Source organism: Myxine glutinosa, chromosome 2 (genome assembly GCF_964187855.1).
Source record: "Myxine glutinosa chromosome 2, kmMyxGlut1.1, whole genome shotgun sequence".
NCBI lineage: Eukaryota > Metazoa > Chordata > Myxini > Myxiniformes > Myxinidae > Myxine > Myxine glutinosa.
In genome coordinates this window covers 160,010,653-160,038,321 of record NC_136262.1, presented here as the reverse complement: position 1 = coordinate 160,038,321, position 27,669 = coordinate 160,010,653, and the positions used below count along the sequence as shown (strand labels likewise).

Sequence of the window (27,669 nt, the reverse complement as noted above, 5' to 3'; positions counted from 1 at the left end):
TTTTCTTTCAGGCAAAATACTCTTCCGTAGGAGTCACATCCGAGACGTCGCCATTCGAAGGCTCAAGCCGATTGATGAATATTGTCGGGTACGTTGAATTTAGTGTTTTGAATGAGTTTGTTTTTTTTCTAATTTTTCTTTTCTATACAGAAATCTTGGCTCATGGAGTTGCGAATCAATCACCATGGAGGATCTTTTATTCTATCTCTTTCTTTATACTCACTCAATATCAATCATTCCAGACACTTAAGAAGTAATTCTTAAATGGAGATACAAACATTGTCAATGTTGTGCATAACAAAGATATTGGCTGATAGTTGTGTGATGGATTGTTTTCATAGCATCATTCAGCATTCTTTCTTGCAGTAAGATTTTTATTATTATTATTGTTCAATCATATGTAGTTTGATAAGTATAATATATATACTAAAAACAATAAAATTGCAAATAAAAATCACCATGGACAGAGACAAGTGGGACATAAGGCTGTGTTTCAAACATTATTTTCATTGTTTCTCCAGTTATGATAATTTTGTACAGGCTCAGAGTCCAAAATTTTTTAGTAATGCTGCATGGTTCATAGACATATTATTATTATTATTATTGTTATTATTATTACCAGCAGAGTACCCGTCCTATGGGCGATCTTGTTCCGAGCGTGTAACACGTTCTTCTGACATGTGCTTTTATTTGGGTGGTGTATGCACAACTGGTGATATGACAGCTGGCTCAATCGCTCCCGAAAAAAATAATAATAATAACCCGGGTTTCGTGCATGAAGCAAAAACATGCCCACTGCTTACAATTCGAAACACCTCACTGCCCTGGATAATGTGGGGACAGGAATACTGTACTGTAAAGGGTGTGGACTTTTAAAAACCCTCTCCCACCTGGTGGAGGCGTTACACGATACACAGGTACATAGAGAATTTCCGTCCCTTCCCCACCGCCAAGACCAGTGGAAAAGACAAAAACACTCCTATACACTGATTGGGATAAACATCCAGACTTGCTACATGGTGATCCTATGTAGCAAGTCTGGATGTAATCGGCCCAGTTCTGTAGGAAGAGTAATGCGACAAACACACACCGGTCCATGAAGTATAGTAAGGATATAGGCATATTGTCATATAGGAGTATAAATCAAACATCAGCAATAGAGAAAGACTCTTCTTCATTTGAGTTCATCTGAATAAAGTTATAAGAATTCACCAATTGAGGTTGCCGACTGGCATCATTTTTTGAAGACCGCAATGTCGCTTTCTTTAACTTCTCTGATTGAGGGTAAGGAAGCAAAAAAGCATGGCTTGATATTTCAGGAGAATACATGCCACTCTGGCTTTGTAAGCTTACAATAAATTATTTACGGCAGAGGCAAGCGAGCACAGCCACTGACGATTGTGCTTTCATTTTAAGACTAATGGAACACAGCGTATGCACAATATGTTTGTTTGTTTTTCTCTGCCCTATCAAAAAGTTATAGAAGAGGCTGTTGAGACTATCGAGTGGATATTCTAACAGTGTATTGTTTTTGCATAACATCTTCACTTTGGCTTCCTCTTTACATCTTGACTTTGGCTTAATATGTGTGATTTATGGGTGTACCGATCAAATTGCTGGTCCTTTTCAAACGGAATATGATTACGTTTGAATGTACGATTAAGTTGATAAACAATACAAGTCTCAAAGACAATGGTCCTCAGGTGTGTGTGTGTGTGTGTGTGTGTGTGTGTGTGTGTGTGTGTGTGTGTGTGTGTGTGTGACCCACTCCCCCATGTGTGTGTGTGTGACGCACTCCCCCATGTGTGTGTGTGTGACGCACTCCCCCATGTGTGTGTGTGTGTTTGTGTGTTCGCGCGTACATGCGTGTGATTTCGCTCCATTCTAGAACAGGACAAGGCCTGCCTTTTGAGCTACACTACCAGGGGCGGTTTTCAACAGCGAAATAAACGTTTGCCAAAGCATCAGCACAAAGACAATGACCCAACATATCCAAATTGCTAACTGAGCCACCGGTTGCATCCTTGTTTTGTATCTTCAGCATCAGTGTAGATCTGAGAGCCTTATCCAGGCCAAAAAACTTTCCTATTGCTCTTAAGAGTTCAAGATGGAGGTAATGTTCCTCTTCAATTCATAAACTAAATGCCCATCATGTCTCACCCCTGAAAGCAGCTGTGGCAACAGCTTTCATCATTGGTGAGAGACATGTACGTATGTTGTCACTGGTGAATGTGTTTTGGATACGGATTTGATTACTAATTTGTCCGACTGTTTGCATCATTACCAAGGTGCAGCTGTGCCATTGATGCAGTGTCTCTGCACGTTAGGGCAGGAGTCTGAAATTTATTTAGAGTACCGGTGACAATCACTGACACTGCAAAGGACACCTGTGATCTTTAATATCAGTCTAGCTGAAAGGCCTCCAGATTAACATCCATCTGAGGGACCATGCACTCATCGGTACAATGCCCTACCTGAGAAATACCAGTCTGACAACTTATAGTCAAGTCAAGAATAGAACCCAGACAAGACGTCTCAACCACATACCTAATCCTCACCATCCTGTCGGACAGAGACGTTGGGTTGCATTGGTGTCAATTTCTGAAAAGCACAACATGCATTTCAAGCACAATATGTATTTATTAGCCCCTGTTGGACTTTCTCCGAAACGGGGGCTTATGGATTTGGTCTCGTCTGTGCGTCTATGCGTCCTCAACCATATCTCGGAGATGTATGGACCGATTTTGTTCATACTTGGCACAAAGACAACAAATGACGGTATACATATGCACCTCATTTTGTTTTGTCATCTGACCAAAGATGGCCGACTGGCAGCCTTGAACTCCATATAGCAAAATTACTACAACCACGGCATTTTATTTCTTTTTCTTCTTGTTTAAAGAGACATGATGGGCATTAATACCCAATTTTATAAATTAGGGAAGTACTTTGCCTCAATTTTGAACTCCAGATTAGCAGAACTGCAGGTTTTTTTTTACTTGTCTGGGTTGTCAGATCTGCACTTATTGTGATGATGCCCCAACAATTGGGTGAAACTGGTAGATAAGTTTGGTTATGATAATTGTTGGGCCACCTAGTTTGTGCAGAAGCTTTGGTGAATTTATTTGCTTTTACATTGATAGTTTAGTTGCAAAACAGTTGTGATTAGTGAGTGGGAATAATTAGCCACAGCTGCCTCGATGGACGAGAGACAGGTGGGCGATGAGGTAATTATGATTTCCTATGGCAGAGGAAATGCCCTCGGCTTACTGAGCTCACAACATTGCTGGTATGAACAGTGTATAAAATTAAACATGTGACGTGTGTGATGGCAACATTTTCCGCGACCGCCAACATTAAGAATTAAAAAGCAAAATTAATCTTGACAAATGGCATTGCGACTGCTGAGTTTATTTTATTTTAAAGTTTATTGGGTATATTTTAGTATCATGCAAAAATGCAGATACACCATGGCACGCACCTGGCAAAACACAGTATACATGCAATGTCAGGTTCATACTTCCCATGTAAATTTATCATGAAACCTAACGGCTCGCATATACTGGTGTTGGCTTAGCGGTTAGGGTGCCGGCTTGGGATCCTAGGATCATGGGTTCGAATCCCGATCGATCGCTGAATTAACACCAGGGGGGTTGACTCAGCCTGTCATCCTTCCGAGGTCGGAAAATTGAGTACCAGCTTGCTGGGATGAATGATCACGGTGTGTACCCCGATTTAGAATAGGTACACCGTATCCCTGCGCATCGTAAGAGGCGACCAAGGGTTGGCGTCAGGAAGGGCATCCGGCCATAAAAACATTGCCTCAAACAGGGAACCATGATTGTCATGGGGCCCGCAAGGCTAACACCCGCTCTAGCGGGGAAAATGGCCTTAAAACGATCATTCATATACTCCAGCGTGCTGCAGGAAGTGTGCTCACCTTTGAATGCAATTTCTCTATATTGTATGGGGCTCCAAGTTCTTGTTCAATTTGCAGTTGATATTTGCAGCATAGAAAAGTAATCAGCTGAGTGGTCTTTGTAGACGTGCCGTTTCCATCAGAAGAGAGTGGGTAAAGGTGAGTTGCGGACGCAGAGCGAAGCAATCGACAAAGTGATTTTTGCAGAAGTGAAGTTTCTATCAGTACAAGGTTGGTGGGTAAAGGTGAGTTGGGCGATAGAAGGATGGGGGGGTTGGAGTGTCAGTGGTTTGGATGAGAAGTTGTTCGGTTTTTGGCGTAAAAAGACCGGCATGGTGCAGGATTGGGGGAGGTGGTCGCTCGGCGTTACATCAGCTGTTTCAGCCACTGCAGGCAATGTCCAAAAGGCGAGCAGCTTTGTGGAGAGCCAGACGGCTGTATTATTGTTGGCAAGCTTGTCATAACGCTCGCTCTTGGAAAAAAGAAAGGGAAGGGGGGTGTGAGGAAATAACTTCAAAATGTTGGCTCGCTAAGCACTTTCTTGACACGGGGCACTCAAGGATCAGCTGTGGGAATTTGTGAGACCGCCGCTCAAATAGCAAAGGAAAAATGTAATAAAAGAGCAGTGGCCTTTTGTTTCATTTCAGAAGGTTTTGTTGAGTGTCGTCGAACTGCACTCTTTCAAATAAGGTGGATAATAAAAGATGTGCGTCATAAGTATTGTTTCTACAAGCAGGATGTGAGCGATCCTGACTGACTTGAGTTTTACCCATCATGCTCTAATCTTGGAATGAACTACTCTCAGTACTTTTTTAAAAATGCTTCATAAGTTTTGAGAGAGGGTTATTGTCCTTTCTCGTTTTAATTTGTACTGGCATTGAACCCGTCGCTTCGCGGATGCCAGTTGAACAACATAACTTATATATGTTACAGTACTGTACAATAATACAGTTTATTGACAGTCAATAACCACCTTTAGAGGCCAGTTTTCCCTGCAGAGCAGGGGTTGGCCTTTTTTGGGCACTGTGGTCCCCTTTTTGAAGCAATGTTTTATGGCCGGATGCCCTTCCTGCCACCAACCCTGTTAGTCGCCTCTTGCAACACAGGGAATTACCAGTGAACTGGTGCTCAATTTGCCGACCTCAGAAGGATGACAGGCTGAGTCAACCCCCCTGGCGTTAATTCAGCGATCGACCGGGATTCGAACCCAGGATCCTAGGATCCCAGGCCAGCACCCTAAACACTAAGCCAACACTTTTTTTTTATTGACAGTCAATATTTGCAATTATTTTTATTCCAGGAACATTTTGTTTATTTGTAACAACCCAGCGTTTATTTTATTAATACTCACATTTATTCAGCAAAAAACAATATTGTGAATTTGTTTTATGTTCTTATGGGATCTTATGGGATCTTTTTTATTTTCAAATTTCAAAATGCAATTCTCATTGAGTCATGAATAATACGCTGTCGACTGTTATAAAGGCCTATCCTAGTGCTAGATGTAACACCATCTTACAACACCGCCATGTTACTAAATCTGTCATCCCTATGACGAGCATCTGGCATTCAGCCTGTCGCCTACGGACGTCATATACTCAGTTAGTCAGATATATGGGTTATGGTGTTCAACTGGCATCAGCAAATCGACAGAACAGGTTGGGTGCTGGATGCTGGGATGACGTGCACGTCAAGGCCGAGCATATCACTAGACGTAATGCTGTAATGACATCCAAGTGAAGAGAGCGAGACAGACAGAGGGAATGACGGAGAAATCCAGATACAGAACTTGAATTTATTAATTTTTTGGGGGGGTTGTTGTTGTTTCTTCGACATTGATTGTTGAACTTTTTCATCGCTTTATCAACTAAAAGTTGGTTGGAAAACTACTATTAGTAGGTGATTACAGTATAACTTCACAAATTAATTATCCAAGAAGTTAGTGTCACCTGATGATTGATTGTACATATTCCTTATTCAAACCCTAGTTTTACAATTAATTAATTTTAGAATAGCACATGCCAATAAAGCCCACTGATATTATGGCCCGTATACCCGTATCATTCATGCACCGTATGATGTCACATTGACAGCTCGGCTTCCAACAACATTGGTAGACATTATCCATAGCTTTATTTTTATTTTTATTTTTTTGTATACAAGATCGAGGCTCGTGTACGAGCTAACATCAAAGATCACACTTACGATTCATCATAGGATCATAAGATCACAAGATCAACATATAACAAGATCAAGACAAGATCAACATAACAAGATGATGCATAACAACATAACATAACAAGATCATAACATAACAAGATCAAGACAAGATCAACATAACATAACAAGATCATAACATAACAAGATCAAGACAAGATCAACATAACAAGATGATGCATAGCAATATAACATAACAAGATCATAACATAACAAGATCAAGACAAGATCAACATAACAAGATGATGCATAACAATATAACATAACAAGATCATAACATAACAAGATCAAGACAAGATCAACATAACAAGATGATGCATAACAAGATCAAGACAAGATCAACATAACAAGATGATGCATAACAAGATCAAGACAAGATCAACATAACAAGATGATGCATAACAACATAACGTAACAAGATCATAACATAACAAGATAAGAACATAACAAGATCAAGACAAGATCAACATAACAAGATGATTTAACAACATAACATAACAAGATCATAACATAACAAGATCATAACATAACAAGATCATAACATAACAAGATCAAGACAAGATCATCATAACATAACAAGATCATAACATAACAAGATCATAACATAACAAGATGATGCATAACAATATAACATAAGATCATAACATAACAAGATCAAGACAAGATCAACATAACAAGATGATGCATAACAACATAACATAACAAGATCAAGACAAGATCAACATAACAAGATGATGCATAGCAATATAACATAACAAGATCATAACATAACAAGATCAAGACAAGATCAACATAACAAGATGATGCATAACAATATAACATAACAAGATCATAACATAACAAGATCAAGACAAGATCAACATAACAAGATGATGCATAACAAGATCAAGACAAGATCAACATAACAAGATGATGCATAACAAGATCAAGACAAGATCAACATAACAAGATGATGCATAACAACATAACGTAACAAGATCATAACATAACAAGATAAGAACATAACAAGATCAAGACAAGATCAACATAACAAGATGATTTAACAACATAACATAACAAGATCATAACATAACATCATAACATAACAAGATCAAGACAAGATCATCATAACATAACAAGATCATAACATAACAAGATCATAACATAACAAGATGATGCATAACAATATAACATAAGATCATAACATAACAAGATCAAGACAAGATCAACATAACAAGATGATGCATAACAACATAACATAACAAGATCAAGACAAGATCAACATAACAAGATGATGCATAACAAGATCAAGACAAGATCAACATAACAAGATGATGCATAACAAGATCAAGACAAGATCAACATAACAAGATGATTTAACAACATAACATAACAAGATCATAACATAACAAGATCATAACATAACAAGATCATAACATAACAAGATCATAACATAACAAGATCATAACATAACAAGATCATAACATAAGATCAAGATCAAGATCAATATACAACATACAACAAGATCATCATAAGATCATAAGATCACACTTACTATTCATGTATTGGTCCACAGTCTATGATGCTTTTGTACGACGTGCAAACGGTACATGTACAAATCTCTCCATTAGCCTTGGACATTGCACAATAAAATCCACATTTTTTTTTAAAACTTCAAACATATGATTATTGAAACTTGGTTTTTTGGGGTTTTTTTTGCTTAAACTTGTTTTTTTTTCAAATATATGATTAAACATAGTTTTATTGATTATCGATTCATTCTTAGGCTATCTAATGACTGCTTTTATGCACATTGAGGTTAAATAAAGATGAATATGACAATATTTCAAACTAGATTCCCCATGGCTACTCAATCATATGTTTGAAGTTTCGCATCAATCTGTTAAGCGTTTCTGGAGAAGAGTTTTTATGTTGTTTTTTTTCAATCCAATATGGGCGCCAGACCTGATGATTGATTGTACATATTCAAGATTGTACAGCCAGACCACATGACCGATAACGTCTTAAATGTAATTCTTCACTCGCATCAGGTCACAAATGAGACGTATGAAGTTTCAGATTTTTCGCAAAAGGATTTAGATTTAACTAATTATGACTGGAATACCACTTCACCGATGACATCATCCCATTCTCACCTTCACCGATTCTCACCCTATATACCCCATGGGAAGTTGATGACATATGCCAAGTTTCAATGTTTTTCATTGAGCGGTTTCAGAGATGTCCAAATTTTTTCCTCTAATCCAATATGGCTGCCATACCATGTGACCTATGATGTCAGATTTATCAATAAACTATTCTCCATGGGAAACCCTTCCTATATTTAAAGTTTCACATCGATTGGACAAGCGGTTGCAGAGGAAAATGAATTAAAGCAAAAATGTATCGACTAGATGCGTACATGACAGACAGAGACAGACAGACAGGGGCATTACGATAGTCTCGCATCGGCTTCGGTCGATACTGATTACTTCTTTTTTTTTTCCATCTTCATGTACTACAAAGACATTAGAAGACATCAGCTTATCTTTCGATAAATTACGACATTTGAGAATAATCTATTGATTGCCTTTTTTTGTTTTTTCTTTACAGGGGAGAGGCTCATGAAGAGCAATTAATTATTGATTGTCATTGATTGCCTTGGTATCTAAAGACGGCGGCTCACATGTGGCAGGTAAATACCTGGGAAGGTGCACTAGTTTCAAGTGTAGGAGCTTATACCCAGACAACAACTCTGAGATAGAAAGTAGTGTAACTTGGTGTCAAGGAATACCTGAGAAGATCAGACCACTTGCTACATGCAGTTCAGACACATTTACAATTTGTCTACAGTGCCAGTAATAACTTGCTTACTCTTTACTCTTCACAAAACACACTGGAATCTATAATCTCCACCAGAGACCAGTGCTGGAAGATGGGTCCTCGGGCTTAACATCCTTCTTATGAATGGCGCACACATTGATGCTTCACCCTGCAACTCGCGCTCAACAACTCTGAGCAAGAACCCATACCTTGAAGTTCTCCTGCCAGCTGCAACAACATTGGTAGACAATTGCAGACAAATCAACATCTTATGTAGACAATAGGGCAAAATGGAGAAGATTGTCATGGGGACCGCAAGGCTAACCCCCGCTCTAGCAGGGAAAATGGCCTTAAAATGCCTGTTGTTGTTGTTTGTTGTATGTAGGATTACAACCGGGGGATCGCAGCAACATGCTACATGCTCAGATGGGAATGTTAAAATAACCAGTGCAGTTAATTGTACACCGCTCCTTTCCTATGCCACCTCCAGGCATTGCAAATCGTCATTGCCGGGCACCGAAGGGGGCTTGGCAGTGACGCACGCTGAAAGAGAGTACTCAGTTTTCACTCTGGTTTCTTGTTTGTTTGTTGTACACCGCTCCTTTCCTATGCCACCTCCAGGCATTGCAAATCGTCATTGCCGGGCACCGAAGGGGGCTTGGCAGTGACGCACGCTGAAAGAGAGTACTCAGTTTTCACTCTGGTTTCTTGTTTGTTTGTTTGTTTGTTTTCTTTCTTGGTTGTCCGGGCGATATCTCAGCCATCCTTTGAGCTAGGAAGCTGAAATTTTGGCACAATAGTGAGAAAGTCCTTTGTCAAAAACGGTATTTTTTTTTTTTGATTAATCAATAAATTAAGGAGTTATTTAATTATTAGCGATTAATTAAGTTCTTATTTAATTAATTAAATTTCCTTTCTCTTCTGACCATTAACTCAGGCACCTTTTGAGTTAGGAAGCTGATATTTGGACATGCCAATGACCAGGTGATTTGGCTGCAAATGATATTTTTGATTTATTAATTAATCAATTAATCGATTAATTATTTAATTATTCGATTAATGACCAAAAAATTTTTTTTTTTTAAAGTTACAGATTCTGATGAAATAGTGGTAGTTTATGTGTTCTCTGACCAAATTGATTAATAATTTAATTTTTTTATGATTATTATTTATTTATATTCATTATTAATCATTTATTTATTTTCTTTCTCATTTGGCCAATATCTCAGGCACCTTTTGAGCTGGGAAGCTAATATTTGGACATGAGTGACCAAGTGATGTGGCTATCAAGGATATTTTTGATTTATTGATTAATCATTTCATCTATTAATTATTTATTGATTAATCGATTAATTATTTATTGAGTAATCAATGAATTTTTTATAAATGACTTATTTAATTAAATTTCTAAAAGATACATCTTCGGATGAAGCACCAGTGGTTTAGTTATGCGATTAGCCAATTGATTATGAAAATATTTTGTGATAATCTTTTATTGATTTTAATTATACAATTAATCAATCAATTAGTGTACACCTCTCCCTCCCAATGCAGCCTCAATGAGCTGCACTGCGGTATTGCCGGGCGCCGGAGGCGCCCCGGCAATGCCGCGCTGCAGCATATTTAATTATTTGGCATGGGGCGGTGTACTTTGAATGTATGTGTACTTGTTGTACACCGCTCCTTTCCTATGCCATCTCCAGGCATTGCAAATCGTCATTGCCGGGCACCAAAGGGGGCTCGGCAGTGACGCACGCTGAAAGAGAGTACTCAGTTTTCACTCTGGTTTCTTGTTTGTTTGTTTGTTTGTTTTCTTTCTTGGTTGTCCGGGCGATATCTCAGCCATCCTTTGAGCTAGGAAGCTGAAATTTTGGCACAATAGTGAGAAAGTCCTTTGTCAAAAACGGTATTTTTTTTTTTTGATTAATCAATAAATTAAGGAGTTATTTAATTATTAGCGATTAATTAAGTTCTTATTTAATTAATTAAATTTCCTTTCTCTTCTGACCATTAACTCAGGCACCTTTTGAGTTAGGAAGCTGATATTTGGACATGCCAATGACCAGGTGATTTGGCTGCAAATGATATTTTTGATTTATTAATTAATCAATTAATCGATTAATTATTTAATTATTCGATTAATGACAAAAATTTTTTTTTTTTTTAAAGTTACAGATTCTGATGAAATAGTGGTAGTTTATGTGTTCTCTGACCAAATTGATTAATAATTTAATTTTTTTATGATTATTATTTATTTATATTCATTATTAATCATTTATTTATTTTCTTTCTCATTTGGCCAATATCTCAGGCACCTTTTGAGCTGGGAAGCTAATATTTGGACATGAGTGACCAAGTGATGTGGCTATCAAGGATATTTTTGATTTATTGATTAATCATTTCATCTATTAATTATTTATTGATTAATCGATTAATTATTTATTGAGTAATCAATGAATTTTTTATAAATGACTTATTTAATTAAATTTCTAAAAGATACATCTTCGGATGAAGCACCAGTGGTTTAGTTATGCGATTAGCCAATTGATTATGAAAATATTTTGTGATAATCTTTTATTGATTTTAATTATACAATTAATCAATCAATTAGTGTACACCTCTCCCTCCCAATGCAGCCTCAATGAGCTGCACTGCGGTATTGCCGGGCGCCGGAGGCGCCCCGGCAATGCCGCGCTGCAGCATATTTAATTATTTGGCATGGGGCGGTGTACTTTGAATGTATGTGTACTTGTCATTTATTTATTTTCTTTCTCATTTGGCCAATATCTCAGGCACCTTTTGAGCTGGGAAGCTAATATTTGGACATGAGTGACCAAGTGATGTGGCTATCAAGGATATTTTTGATTTATTGATTAATCATTTCATCTATTAAGTATTTATTGATTAATCGATTAATTATTTATTGAGTAATCAATGAATTATTTAATTTTTTATAAATGACTTATTTAATTAAATTTCTAAAAGATACATCTTCAGGTGAAGCACTAGTGGTTTAGTTATGCGATTAGCCAATTGATTATGAAAATATTTTGTGATAATCTTTTATTGATTTTAATTATACAATTAATCAATCAATTAGTGTACACCTCTCCCTCCCAATGCAGCCTCAATGAGCTGCACTGCGGTATTGCCGGGCGCCAGAGGCGCCCCGGCAATGCCGCGCTGCAGCATATTTAATTATTTGGCATGGGGCGGTGTACTTTGAATGTATGTGTACTTGTTGTACACCGCTCCTTTCCTATGCCATCTCCAGGCATTGAAAATCGTCATTGCTGGGCACCGAAGGGGGCTCGGCAGTGACGCACGCTGAAAGAGAGTACTCAGTTTTCACTCTGGTTTCTTGTTGTACACCGCTCCTTTCCTATGCCACCTCCAGGCATTGCAAATCGTCATTGCCGGGCACCGAAGGGGGCTCGGCAGTGACGCACGCTGAAAGAGAGTACTCAGTTTTCACTCTGGTTTCTTGTTTGTTTTCTTGGTTGTCCGGACGATATCTCAGCCATCCTTTGAGCTAGGAAGCTGAAATTTCGGCACAGTAGTGAGCAAGTCCTTTGTCAAATACGGTATTTTTTGTTTTTTGAATAATCAATTAATTGAGGAGTTATTTAATTATTAGCGTTTAATTAAGTACTTATTTAATTAATTAAATTTCATTTATCTTCTGACCATTATTAACTCAGGCACCTTTTGAGTTAGGAAGCTGATATTTGGACATGCCAATGACCAGGTGATTTGGCTGCAAAGGATATTTTTGATTTATTAATTAATCAATTAATCGATTAATTATTTAATTATTCGATTAATGACAAAAAAATTTTTTTTTTTTAAGTTACAGATTCTGATGAAAGAGTGGTAGTTTATGTGTTCTCTGACCAAATTGATTAATAATTTAATTTTTTTATGATTATTATTTATTTATTTTCATTATTAATCATTTATTTATTTTCTTTCTCATTTGGCCAATATCTCAGGCACCTTTTGAGCTGGGAAGCTAATATTTGGACATGAGTGACCAAGTGATGTGGCTATCAAGGATATTTTTGATTTATTGATTAATCATTTCATCTATTAAGTATTTATTGATTAATCGATTAATTATTTATTGAGTAATCAATTAATTATTTAATTTTTTATAAATGACTTATTTAATTAAATTTCTAAAAGATACATCTTCGGATGAAGCACTACTGGTTTAGTTATGCGATTAGCCAATTGATTATGAAAATATTTTGTGATAATCTTTTATTGATTTTAATTATACAATTAATCAATCAATTAGTGTACACCTCTCCCTCCCAATGCAGCCTCAATGAGCTGCACTGCGGTATTGCCGGGCGCCGGAGGCGCCCCGGCAATGCCGCGCTGCAGCATATTTAATTATTTGGCATGGGGCGGTGTACTTTGAATGTATTTGTACTTGTTTGTTTGTTTGTTTGTTTTCTTTCTTGGTTGTCCGGGCGATATCTCAGCCATCCTTTGAGCTAGGAAGCTGAAATTTTGGCACAATAGTGAGAAAGTCCTTTGTCAAAAACGGTATTTTTTTTTTTTGATTAATCAATAAATTAAGGAGTTATTTAATTATTAGCGATTAATTAAGTTCTTATTTAATTAATTAAATTTCCTTTCTCTTCTGACCATTAACTCAGGCACCTTTTGAGTTAGGAAGCTGATATTTGGACATGCCAATGACCAGGTGATTTGGCTGCAAATGATATTTTTGATTTATTAATTAATCAATTAATCGATTAATTATTTAATTATTCGATTAATGACAAAAAAAATTTTTTTTTTTAAAGTTACAGATTCTGATGAAATAGTGGTAGTTTATGTGTTCTCTGACCAAATTGATTAATAATTTAATTTTTTTATGATTATTATTTATTTATATTCATTATTAATCATTTATTTATTTTCTTTCTCATTTGGCCAATATCTCAGGCACCTTTTGAGCTGGGAAGCTAATATTTGGACATGAGTGACCAAGTGATGTGGCTATCAAGGATATTTTTGATTTATTGATTAATCATTTCATCTATTAATTATTTATTGATTAATCGATTAATTATTTATTGAGTAATCAATGAATTTTTTATAAATGACTTATTTAATTAAATTTCTAAAAGATACATCTTCGGATGAAGCACCAGTGGTTTAGTTATGCGATTAGCCAATTGATTATGAAAATATTTTGTGATAATCTTTTATTGATTTTAATTATACAATTAATCAATCAATTAGTGTACACCTCTCCCTCCCAATGCAGCCTCAATGAGCTGCACTGCGGTATTGCCGGGCGCCGGAGGCGCCCCGGCAATGCCGCGCTGCAGCATATTTAATTATTTGGCATGGGGCGGTGTACTTTGAATGTATGTGTACTTGTTTGTTTTCTTGTTTGTTTGTTTTCTTTCTTGGTTGTCCGGACGATATCTCAGCCATCCTTTGAGCTAGGAAGCTGAAATTTCGGCACAGTAGTGAGCAAGTCCTTTGTCAAATACGGTATTTTTTGTTTTTTGAATAATCAATTAATTGAGGAGTTATTTAATTATTAGCGTTTAATTAAGTACTTATTTAATTAATTAAATTTCATTTATCTTCTGACCATTATTAACTCAGGCACCTTTTGAGTTAGGAAGCTGATATTTGGACATGCCAATGACCAGGTGATTTGGCTGCAAAGGATATTTTTGATTTATTAATTAATCAATTAATCGATTAATTATTTAATTATTCGATTAATGACAAAAAAAAATTTTTTTTTTAAGTTACAGATTCTGATGAAATAGTGGTAGTTTATGTGTTCTCTGACCAAATTGATTAATAATTTAATTTTTTTATGATTATTATTTATTTATTTTCATTATTAATCATTTATTTATTTTCTTTCTCATTTGGCCAATATCTCAGGCACCTTTTGAGCTGGGAAGCTAATATTTGGACATGAGTGACCAAGTGATGTGGCTATCAAGGATATTTTTGATTTATTGATTAATCATTTCATCTATTAAGTATTTATTGATTAATCGATTAATTATTTATTGAGTAATCAATTAATTATTTAATTTTTTATAAATGACTTATTTAATTAAATTTCTAAAAGATACATCTTCGGATGAAGCACTACTGGTTTAGTTATGCGATTAGCCAATTGATTATGAAAATATTTTGTGATAATCTTTTATTGATTTTAATTATACAATTAATCAATCAATTAGTGTACACCTCTCCCTCCCAATGCAGCCTCAATGAGCTGCACTGCGGTATTGCCGGGCGCCGGAGGCGCCCCGGCAATGCCGCGCTGCAGCATATTTAATTATTTGGCATGGGGCGGTGTACTTTGAATGTATGTGTACTTGTTGCTTCTTTTTTCTCTCTTGGTTTATAAAATGAACAATTGTGACGTCATCGCATTGGTGGCTGATGTTCACAGCTGCGAAAACAACGTTAGTTAATCGTCAACTCACTACCTATATGTCTGGAGCCTTTTGCACACTTGATGCTATTTTGGGACTTTGAAACCTGAGTTTGTTTCTGGGGCTGTCTGTAATAGGGCTACAGATTGAGCATGAACATGAGGGTGAAGTGGCAACTAGCTTCCTACCAGCTAATTTTGATATTTTTTATAAAGTATGGGCCCTGACTACTTCACACACCAAAAATACCCAGAATCTCCTTGGGGGAACATGTTCAAGTGACGTCATCAAGATGGCCTCCATTTTTCTTAAGTTTTTGTATTTTATTTTTTACATTGAAGGTCCCTGTGTCTTGATCTGTAATAAAGTGATACCAGCATCTGATTTAAATATTCTATTTAATAATGTTAATATTTAATAATATTTAAAAATAATATTATTAATTATTTTTAATAATATTTAAAATAATATTTAAATAATAAATTAATTTAAATGCATTTAAATTAATTTAATAATTTAATTTAAATATTTAAATAATATTTAAATAGTATTTAAATTAAACGCAGCTGATGCATTAAGATCAATTTCTTGGGTATTCGGGTATTCAGTTGTTGGTTGTAATTTGTCTATGTCTCTGCGAATAATACTAACTGCACGGTGAAGTATTTGGGAATCATTTTTGTCATCAGAACCATAATAAGCACATTCTCACGAACTTCTGCTGGCTTCATATTCGCTGCTGTAAGTTTTTGTACACCGCTCCTTTCCTATGCCATCTCCAGGCATTGCAAATCGTCATTGCCGGGCACCAAAGGGGGCTCGGCAGTGACGCACGCTGAAAGAGAGTACTCAGTTTTCACTCTGGTTTCTTGTTTTCTTTCTTGTTTTCTTGCTTGTTTTCTTGCTTTCTTGTTTGTTTGTCCGGACGATATCTCAGCCATCCTTTAAGCTAGGAAGCTGAAATTTCGGCACAATAGTGAGTAAGTCCTTTGTCAAAAACGGTATTTTTTTTTTTGATTAATCAATAAATTGAGGAGTTATTTAATTATTAGCGATTAATTAAGTACTTATTTAATTAATCAAATTTCCTTTCTCTTCTGACCATTAACTCAGGCACCTTTTGAGTTAGGAAGCTGACATTTGGACATGTCAATGACCAGGTGATTTGGCTGCAAAGGATATTTTAGATTTATTAATTAATCAATTAATCGATTAATTATTTAATTATTCGATTAATGCCGGGAAAAATTTTATTTTTTAAGTTACAGATTCTGATGAAATAGTGGTAGTTTATGTGTTCTCTGACCAAATTGATTAATAATTTAATTTTTTTATGATTATTATTTATTTATTTTCATTATTAATCATTTATTTATTTTCTTTCTCATTTGGCCAATATCTCAGGCACCTTTTGAGCTGGGAAGCTAATATTTGGACATGAGTGACCAAGTGATGTGGCTATCAAGGATATTTTTGATTTATTGATTAATCATTTCATCTATTAATTATTTATTGATTAATCGATTAATTATTTATTGAGTAATCAATTAATTATTAATTTTTTTATAAATGACTTATTTAATTAAATTTCTAAAAGATACATCTTCGGATGAAGCACTAGTGGTTTAGTTATGCGATTAGCCAATTGATTATGAAAATATTTTGTGATAATCTTTTATTGATTTTAATTATACAATTAATCAATCAATTATTGTACACCTCTCCCTCCCAATGCAGCCTCAATGAGCTGCACTGCGGTATTGCCGGGCGCCAGAGGCGCCCCGGCAATGCCGCGCTGCAGCATATTTAATTATTTGGCATGGGGCGGTGTACTTTGAATGTATGTGTACTTGTATTCCTTTATTTTTATTCTCTGGTTCTCCACAAATGAAAGTGTTCATCCCAGGAAAAGGCTGATGCTTTTTCTCTTGACAGTAAAACTACTATATAAACGGTTAGGTACCACGTCAGCACCTGCACACAATGACAAACTTTACAATTTTGGCAGCCATTTTGATGACGTCATTTAAGCATGTTCCCCCAAAGGTATTCTGGGTATTTTTGGTTTGTGAACTTGTCGAGGCCCCTACTTTATAAAAATACCAAAAGTAGCCAGTTGCCAGTTCCGCCATTTTAAGGCACTTTTTGACAATAATCTGCAGCCCCATAAGCCTTTGTGCGAAGGCCGGGTAAACGGGCGGAGTAGTCGCTCTGTCCCGCATGGCTGTGCTGAATTTCGACTGGTGCACCCTGCTCCTCAACTCCGTTCACTGCAATTCCATTTTAAAGAGCAGCTTCATCCAATGCAATCTACATGCGCTCTGCCCCTCACCAACACTGCACTTTCTCTTTGTATACATTGCAACATCTTTAGGATATCAGCTGCCTCCATGATGTCATCACCTTCCTGTGCTTCCACTGTTTGGAGCCATCAAGCTCCCCTCCCCCTTGTTTCCCTATTCCTGCTGTTTCCGTTTCTTCTTCTTTTAACCTTGTTCATGAATTTAAATGGTCTTGGTTATTTTATTCATGCAAAGCTTTTAAATTATAATCGTTTTAATGAACTGCTTGCTTATATTTACTTATTTTTATTATCTGCTGCCTTGCTGTTCTTCTTCTTCTTCTTTTCCTTTCATATGCAGCACACATGGCTGCGAGTAGCATCATTGGCTGAAGATGTGGCTTCACTGATGCAATGCCCATCCATAGGTTAGTGTAGGAATTTATTTATTGGGGACCAGTGATAGCTTGCCTCCCCTTCACAAAGGACCCCAGATATTCTAACTCTGACGTCATAGGTCACAGAGTGTGATCCCTGAAAGAAAGACGTTTGACCTCAGGAAGGGCATTCGGCTGTAGAAACCTCAGCTGCAAAACTCATGATGGCAGTTCCAAAGCATGGACATAATATAGCTCGAACTACTCCCTGCACTGCACCTGTCTATGCCACAAATGAACGGTTCACAACCCGGATAAAACTGGCTGTACAGGCAAAATAACTGTACTTGTGATGGAAAACGGTCCAAAATTGTTCATAGAACCCAGTTAGATGGAGTTTTAAAGAGGAACAAAGAACAATTCTAGGAATAAGGAAGGATAAATGTTGTTACAGTGATGAGATGAAGCACAGAATTCGCTGAAATGGTGTTGTTGTTGTTTCGTATGCAGCCTGTGGTTGCTGGTTGCATCATTTCTCTGGAAGTGCGTTAGTGCCGCTGATGCAGTGCCCCGATCACCAGTGAGCTGGTACTCAATTTGTCGACACCGGAAGGATGACAGGCTGAGTCAACCCCCCTGGCGTAAATTCAACGATCGACCGGGATTCAAACTCAGGATTCTAGGATCCCAAGCCGGCACCCTAACCGCTAATCAAAAGGGCAATTGTGATGTTGGTGTTCTCATCACAAGAAATATTTATCCAAAAAGTGAAAGCGGTAAAGGGATTCAGTAATAGAATGACATCAAATTATTATGGGGAGAAGAAAATTTTAAAGTTGGAAGTGCGTGTGTGCTCCAAGCAAGTCTAAGCGAAGAAGAATGTAGATCATTTTGGGTATGAACAAGTAATAAGCTGCAAAGAAGTGATTATAGTTGGATATTTGAACGGACTTGTCAGTAAAAAACCATATATATATATATATATATATATATATATATACACATACATAATTTCAAAACACACCTGGTCACAAGTGTGCCTCACTGACCGAGTCCTCAGTCGAGGTCCTCAGCATCATCCCGTTTCGGCTCTTCAACCTTGATACGGTCAGCTAAGGTCGGCCAGCAGAGGCACATATGCCTCCACATGCAGCAGCTACACCTGGATGTGTACATACCCCCACCCCCAGCCAGTGAGAACACAGACTACAACAAAACCGCCTCCACTCCCAAAATCCACAGCCCCTCATCCACTTACTCACACACCAAAAAAAACAACATAAAAAAACTGCCCACCACCCTTACAACAGGCACCACTCAAACAAAAACACATTCATGCAAAACCACACCCACTCCTGCAACACACACACACACTCCTGCAACACACACACACACACACACACACACACACACACACACACACACACACACACACACACACACACACACCATTCACACATCTCCATTTCTCTTCCACACTGTCATTACCCCTTTAAGCTGAAATGAACCACCACCCACAACCTCAACCTACACCATTCGACTTGCCTCCATAAACTTCCTCCATATCCAAAGTGAGCCTTTCAAGGCAACCTGGGCCACTCTGTCACACATCCTCCTTCTTTCTGTCCCACACACTCCAAGCCGAGCAAGAAATGCAGAAAAGGAATTGCCAATATATCCTCTGCACCCCACATCAAATGGCTGATAAGAAACTCGCCAACCCTTCTCCCGACACTCTGCCTCTGGCTCTGTACTTTCCTCTCTTCCTCTCGTGCACCTCCTCCATGTTCTCTTCCCAAGCTACCCCTAAGATGACCCCTAAGATGTCCCCTAAGATGACCTGTCTTGTTGCACCTGACCAGATGACAATGTCAGGCCGCAACCTTGTCACACAGATCTCCTCTGGGAATACCAATTGTGGCTTTAGGTCTGCCACCACCTGCCAATAACAAGCATCTGACAGCCCTCCTGCTTTCCACCTCCTCCTCTTTCCACCTCTTACCACTTGGCCCTCTTTGACAAACAACACCTCTCCCCCATCGATGATTTACCCTGCGTTATCTACGGGCATAATTGAGCAGCCGGATTCGGTTTCAGACGATCCTGGGTCAATGGGGAAAAGGACGCACACAAGCAGGTCGAGAGGAAACAAAATGTACACGCCTTTTATTCACAATAGCACAGAAAAAAGGATGAGAAGCAGGCTTAGCCTAAATTCTTACCTATCTATTCCCAACACAGGCACCTGGCACACTCGCACACGGGGTGAATTACACACCAGTTAGATTCGTACCGGTGGATGTGCGGATGCTGACTCGGGTCCGGCAGTTCCCGCGCGTGGCGCACAGATCGATCTGGCAGACAGCGCAAAGGAGGATCGGCACGGAGGATGACCCAGCACGGAGGACGACCAGCTTGGAGGATGATCAGCACGAATGAAGAACCAGCTTGGAGGACGATCCAGCACGGGGAACGATCAGCACGAAGAAGACCCAGCTCGGAGGACGGTCAGCTTGAAGGACTAACGAGGAGAGAGAGAGAGCTCGAAGAACAATCGGCACAGACCTTTATCGGGTGGAATCCCCTTCTAGAAGGTTCCACGGCCTACCATTGGTTGATGTTGGTCACGTGCGGTCATTCAGCCCCACCTCCTTCTGGAAGGTTCCACGGACTACCTTTGGCCGATGTTGGTCACGTGCGGTCATTCAGCCCCACGTCCTTCTGTTAGGTTCCATGGCCTACCATTGGCCAATGTTGGTCATGTGCTGTCGTTCATTCATGAACCAACGTTTGCTTCGAGGGGTTGGAATCCTGCCGAACTCAACGCATATCTGCTTTAATTACTACACAATGGAAAGGGAGCTAATCTTTACATTTAATAAGAAATAACTAACTACTGCAGGCTACATGTTGTCGTGTAATTAACTAGAGGGGGTGTCTTTTATTGCAAAACGGTAACTATATATATATATTACCAGTGTCTGTGTCAGATTCAGATATGGTGAAAGGTGGAAGTGACGGACATGTGTATATGTGCATCCTCAATACCTATTTAAAGAAAAGAAAATAAGAACTCGTGACTTTTACAAGCGGAATTGAAAGAGTCAGATTGATTATCTGTGAGTGTGAATGAGTTTTAAAGGAAGGGTAAGGAATGTGAAAGTAATAGCCAGTGAAGAATGTTTGACTCAATATTGATTGGTAGTTGGAGATTTTTATATCTCATATGAAAAAAGAGCTTCAGTGAATGCAATGACCTTTTTATGAAAAAAGAGCAATGGCTTCAAGCGAATTCCGTGTGTATAAGTTTGGAAGCTTAAAGATGTGAAAACAAGAGAGAAATTTCAAGAGGATCTGAAAAAAATAGATGAAGGTAGTGATTTCTAAAGATGGAGATGGAATGTGGACTCAAATTAAAAATGTGTGGATGAAGATGGTCAACAATACGTGAGGAACTAGAACGGAATTCGGTCGAGCGCATACCTATATCAGGCTAAACAGTTTATGTTTTTTATCCCACCGATAGACCGGATCTGGAGCCAGAACTGAACAAAAATCGAATCGGCTTGTTTTTCTCACCCACCCGACTCGTGCACAACGTTTTGTCATAATCGGTCTACAAAGTTTTGTAAAGCATGCTATATTTTGTTTTGGCCTTATCTCTCGATTATGAAGAATCATTTACAAAATTAACAAATTCTCCTATCCAGATCTTCACTCAAGTCTAATCAATCCATCGTTGTCACACACCCTCTCCTCTCCAGCCTTGCTCCCCCTGTTCTGTCTGTGCTGTCCCCCCCAAATAATCCTGCAGGACGCACAAGATCTGCCAGCAACCCTCTTCTGGTGAAACTGCCAAAATCAAGACTCTCTGCTCACCTTCACTCTTTCATTCCTCTTTACTCCCGCCTCTGGAACAAACTCCCTCACTCTCTTCAATCCCTCTCCGCCCTCCAGGTCTTTAAAACAGCTGTTCACCACCATCTCTTATCATCCCCCATCCAAAACCTTGATATTTTCTACCCCCGTTAATTCACCCCAAATCACCTCTTTCAATCCCCAACTTCTTTCCTGAAATTCCTAGTTGTGTTCATTTGCTTTATACCGTGTACCCCTCCCTCCTCCCCAGCCCTCCCCCTTCAACAGATCTACCGACGTCCCTGTTCTCTACGGTTGTTGTGCGTGTGTGCTTCCCTCTCTCTCCCCCCCTTGCCTCCTGCTCCCTTCATTGTATGCTTTATGTGTCTGTGCATGTTTTCATGTTCAATGTGTTAGCTCTTCCACGAGCCTCGATTCTGTATACAAAAAAACAACAAAAAAACTCAACCTGTCCACCAAGTTTTGTCCCAATCTGTCCACAACCTTTTAAGATACCCTGCTCACAGACAAACAAAGAGACAGGCAGACAGGGGTGTGAAAACATTTAGGTGGTCGAGGCAAGAACCGCTGGCAGGTTTCAAAAGGAGTGAGAAACATCGTGGTGGAATTTAGAGTCAAGAAGCATTTAAACAGAACAAAGAAGCTTACAAAAAGTGGCGAAATAGTAATTACAGATCCTCAAGATGAAGAAGATTATAAAAGAAGTAAGTAGTGATAGCAAAGAACAAAGTGTATGAAGAATGGAAAAACGTTTAACTACATCAGAAGGCAAGAATACTTTTTTTTAAATAGCCAGACACCATCTAATCATGCTTGCCAATATGTTGCAGACACTCGTATTGCTTCCGCCAGAGATATCTCATTGTGCTGAAGTCTTGCAGTTCTTCGAGCCACGTGCGGAAGACCTTGCCATCACTAAAGAGTAAGTTTCTATTGTAGGAATGTCGGAGCAGAAAGTTGTTCTGCTTTTAGATTCATTCGTTCTTCCAAGATTCTTGTTGATGAGGTACTTTTGTGAATGTTTCTTCCTTTTATTTCCACCCCTCCTTCCCCCCCCATGTGATTTGCTCTCTTGTGCACGTGATATTTACGTTCCTATGGACAATGCCCACCTATTCGCGTGATCAAAACAATTCTTGACATTTATCGTTGCTTGGTGAACAATGTGTGTATTAGAATCTCACATATACATAATTGTGCACATGAGGCCAGATTTACAACTAAGACCGGTGTATACAACAATACATATTATAGAAAGTCTACACCCCCTTTCAAAATTTTCACCTTTTGTTGCCTTTTAACCTCGAATTAAATTGCTTTAAATCAGACCTTTTCCACCTTCATTTCCACATTGTAACCCACAACTTCCAAATGTTACGGATTCGTCACTTCCGTTGTTGTGGTTTTCATCCACTGTAAACATTTTTGATTCCATGTACTATTATTGTTTGCAAAAGGTTTATTGTGTATGAACTGTTTTCAAAAGGTGAAAAAGTTAGTGTTAAAAGAAACCGGAAACCGGACGACGACGACGAAGAAGAGGAGGAAAAAGAAGGCGGAGCGAGTGGAGTCGGACAAGAAGCATAGTTGCTTTGCGGTCTGGAGCAAACATTGGCGAGCAAGAGTCACGAGCGAACTTTGGGTTTCCCAGGAAAGGGATTCCTGCGACAGAGTTGTTATCGCTGTGACAGATTCACCTGCGTGTCAGGTTTTGCGATTGATTCTGAAGAGAATCCTCGTCGTGCGTTACGTCTCGTGTACAGGCCGTCGGCCATTTTGACTCGCGCGCTTTGCGCGTCGAGCAAGGTTTCTTTGCTTCGCTTCAGGCGTTCTCACCACATTCAGACGTTTATCTGGTGTGTGTGTGTGCAACGCGGATTTTGAAGGTAAATCTGAGGTTCGCCGACTGTGAGCCGTGAAACGTCCATACCCGAGGGTGTGATTTCCCAGTCGCCTGGAGGGCGCCTTTGGATTTCCCAGTCGCCTTGATGGCGCCTTGGTGCAGCTTTGGCCGTGTGGCTGTGACCGTCATCCGAACGGGATTCTGGTCTCGATTAGACATCGTTCTGACGATCGCTGGAGCGGATCGACTTTGGCTTGAAGCCGGGATCGACTTTGGCTTGAAACCGGAATCAACTTTGGTTTGAAGCAGGGAAAGAGACATTGGGAATGTTCTTGGTTCACTCACTTGGAGCACAGTGAGTTATATGTTACGAAACTGATTGTACCATCATAGGATATATATTGATTGTACTTTTGATTACTATTATTGTTGTACTGTTATTCTTGTGTGATCTTAATACAATATTTTTTGTTGGTAACAATTGGTGTGGCTTCACCAGTGATCTTTGAAATACAAAATAACACATTTTTCTGCCGTGACTCCTCTCGGGGCTCGGAGGTACACCGTGACCAGGGGGTTGGGGAGGAGCACGTAACACAAGTGAAAAATAAATTCTACATATTTCAGAAAATTTATAAAAAATACAAAACTAGAATATCTTGGTTGGATATGTGTCCACCCCCCTGAGTTAATACTTGGTGGAAGCACCTTTGAAAGCGATAACAGGTGTGAGTCTGTTGGTATAGGTCTCTACCAACCTTGTATACCTTGATTCGGCAATATTTGCCCATTCTTCTGTCCAAAACTGTTCAAGCTCTGTCAAGTTCAGTCAAATCAAAAAAGTCAAAGTTGCGTGGGGAGCGATGATGGACAGCAATCTTCAAGTCATGCCACAATTTTCGATTGGATTTAGGTCGGGGCTCTGACTAGGCCACTCAAGGACATTTACCTTATTGTTCATTAGAACATGTTGTTCATTGTTCATTTCATTACAGTGAGTTCATTCCTTGCTATCACTATTTAGTTCTTCAAACATTTATAATCTTCTATATCTTGAGGGTCTTTTCTATTTTGCCACTTTTTGTAAGCTCCTTTGTTCTGTTTAAGTGGTTCTTGACTCTAAATTCCACCACTATGCTTCTCACTCCTTTTTAAATCTGCCAGTGGTTCTTGCCTCGACCACCTAAGGTGGACGATGGTTATGTTTTCACCCCTGTCTGTCTGTCTGTGAGCAGGGTATCTCAAAAGGTTATGGACAGATTGTGACAAAACGTGGTGTACAGGTTGGTTATGTGACGAGGACAAATTAATAAGTCAATAAGTATTCAACCCTTTTGTTATGACACTCCAAATTTAGCTCAGATGCATCCAATTTCCTTTGGTCATCCTTGAGATATCTCTACAACTTGATTGTAGTCCACCTGTTGCCAATTCAATTGATTGTGCATGGCTTAGAAAGAAACACACCTTTCTATATAAGGTCCCATAGTTGACAGTGAATGTAAGAGCTCAAACTCTACCATGAAGTCCAAGGAACTGTCCGTATAACTCAGAGATAGAATTGTGAGGAAGCATAGATCTGGGTAAGGGTATAAAACTATTTCTCGTGTTGAAAGTTCCCAAGAGCACAGTGAGCTCCATAATTAGGAAATGGAATGAATATGGAACAACCCAGACCCTTACTAAAGCTGGCCATCCAACCAAACTGAGCAACCGAGCAAGAAGGACCTTCATCAAGGAAGTGACCAAGAACCCAATGACCACTCTGACAGAACTAGAGTTTCTTTGCTAAGATGGGAGAACCTGCGGGAAGGACAACAGTCTCTGAAGCACTTCACAAATCTAGGCTTTATGGGAGAGTGGCCAGAAGGAAGCCGCCGAGAGAAAGGTACATGACGGCACACCTGGAGTTTGCAAAAAGGCACGTGAAAGACTCTGAGAGCATGAGGCGAAATATTCTCTGGCCTGATGAGATGAAAATTGAACTCTTTGGCCTGAATGCAAAATGCTACATCTGGCGAAAACCGAGCACAGCTCATCACCCATCTAACACCATCCCTACCGTGAAACATGGTGGTGGCAGCAACATGCCATGGATAGGCCTTTCAGTAGCAGTGACTGGGAGACTTGTAAGGATAGAGGGAACAATGAATGGAGCCAAATACAGGCAAATCATTGAAGAGAGCGTGCTTCAGAGTGCAAAAGACCTTTGACTGTGGCGACGATTTACATTCCAACAGGACAATGACCCCAAGTATACAGCCAAAGCAACACTGGAATGGCTTCAGAACAAGAATGTGAAAGTCCTTGAGTGGCCCAGCCAAAGCCCAGACTTGAATATCATTGAGAATCTGTGGAAAGACTTGAAGATTGCCGTTCACCGACGCTCATCATCCAACCTGACAGAGTTTGAGCAAATCAACAAGGAACAATGGGAGAAAGCCACCAAATCCCGATGTGCAAAGCTGATGCAGACATACCCAAGAAGACTCAAAGCTGTAATCGCTGCCCAAAGGCGCTTTTACAAAGTATTGACTCAGGGGGTTTAAAGTAGATATTTCTGTACCTTCATTTTAAATTATTTTGTGAAAGATTTCCAAAAGGTTTTTTTAAAATTCCACTTTGACATTATGGGGTATGATCTGTAGATCAGTGCCAAACAAAATCTCAATTGAATGCATTTAAAATTCGGTCTGTATCAACAAAATGTGAAGAAGTCAAGGGGTATGAATACTTTCTGAAGGGACTATACATGTATAAAAGTTTGCTGACAAAACTAATGTCGCTTCACTGACGGCTTTGATGAATCGACTGCATGTTGTACTTCACAAACATTCTGCTCTATTCGCTCTATAATTTTTTTTCCGATATCATCTTCCATCTGCTTAGAAGTCAGCGAACGTCACCTTCATCAACCATCCTTCCTGTTAATATACGGCATGAACCTCTGCTTAAAATGAGTGAAATATGAAGCATTTTGAAAATTTCCAATTATTCTAACACAGATTTCAACATCACTGTAAGGTATATTGTCAGGTTGTTCAAACTTTCTTTATACGAGAATAACATAGCCCTGGTGTTGGCTTAACGGTTAAGGTGGCTGGCTTGAGATCCTAGGGTCTTGAGTTTGAGCCCCTGCCGTGCCGCTAAATAATCCCAGCTGGGTTGACTCACCTCTCATCCTTCCGTGGTCAGCAAGATGATGTCATCGACAAGATGATGTCAAGATGTCATCGATGCAGCTAGAAATTGGATGCATTCTTGGCATGGGAGCCGGCCGTGTACACAACCCTCCTTGTTGAGTCAGGCTTTGGACCGGCAGTACACCCAGATTTTAGGTTGTACAGATGGAGTATGCATACACCTTGTAATTTCTTAAACTTGAAAGTATCTCTTTGCGATACTTTGTGAAAGACCCTCGTGGTTCAGTGGAAGGGCTCGTATTTGTTTAAAAGGTGCATCAAATGTTACACAGTACCCCTGTACTGTGTAACAGTACTGTGTAACAGTTCCACACGCAAGTGGAAGTTTGAGGAAGCCTGCGAGCAAGGTTCATTTTGGAGGAAGAGTTATGTGTTTCCAGTGGGCACACTGCCTTAAACATGCTCCAGGACGACAACTTTGGTCCTCGGCCTGTATTATTCCGAGCTGTGGAAAGGATGTTGGCAGTCATTGATGCTTCCCTTTGATCTCTATAGTTCTTCGAAATCCACATCACACTCAAATAACCTCCTTGGCAATCGAACTTAGCCTGAAGAGCGAGCCAGCCTGCTGCTGTTGGTATAGCAACCGGAGCAATTGGCCAGCCAAAGAAGTTCAGCATAAAGGCAATTTTTCATATCTTTAAAACGTATTTTGATTGCACATCTTATGCCAGGGTGCTTGGCAGGCCTCGATAACACTATCAAGGCTGATTCGTT

The 27,669-nt window shown here is 39.0% G+C and overlaps 1 protein-coding gene across 1 annotated transcript in view; it reads left to right on the top strand.

Annotated features, from left to right (window-relative positions):
* Positions 1-27,669, top strand: part of LOC137421133 (SH3 and PX domain-containing protein 2B) — a 203,116-nt gene that overhangs the window by 111,409 nt on the left and 64,038 nt on the right. Inside the window, exons 4-5 of the mRNA XM_068106874.2 lie at positions 12-88; positions 22,737-22,828. Coding sequence (XP_067962975.2) covers positions 12-88; positions 22,737-22,828 — 169 coding nt within the window. The remainder of the gene's footprint in view (positions 1-11; positions 89-22,736; positions 22,829-27,669) is intronic.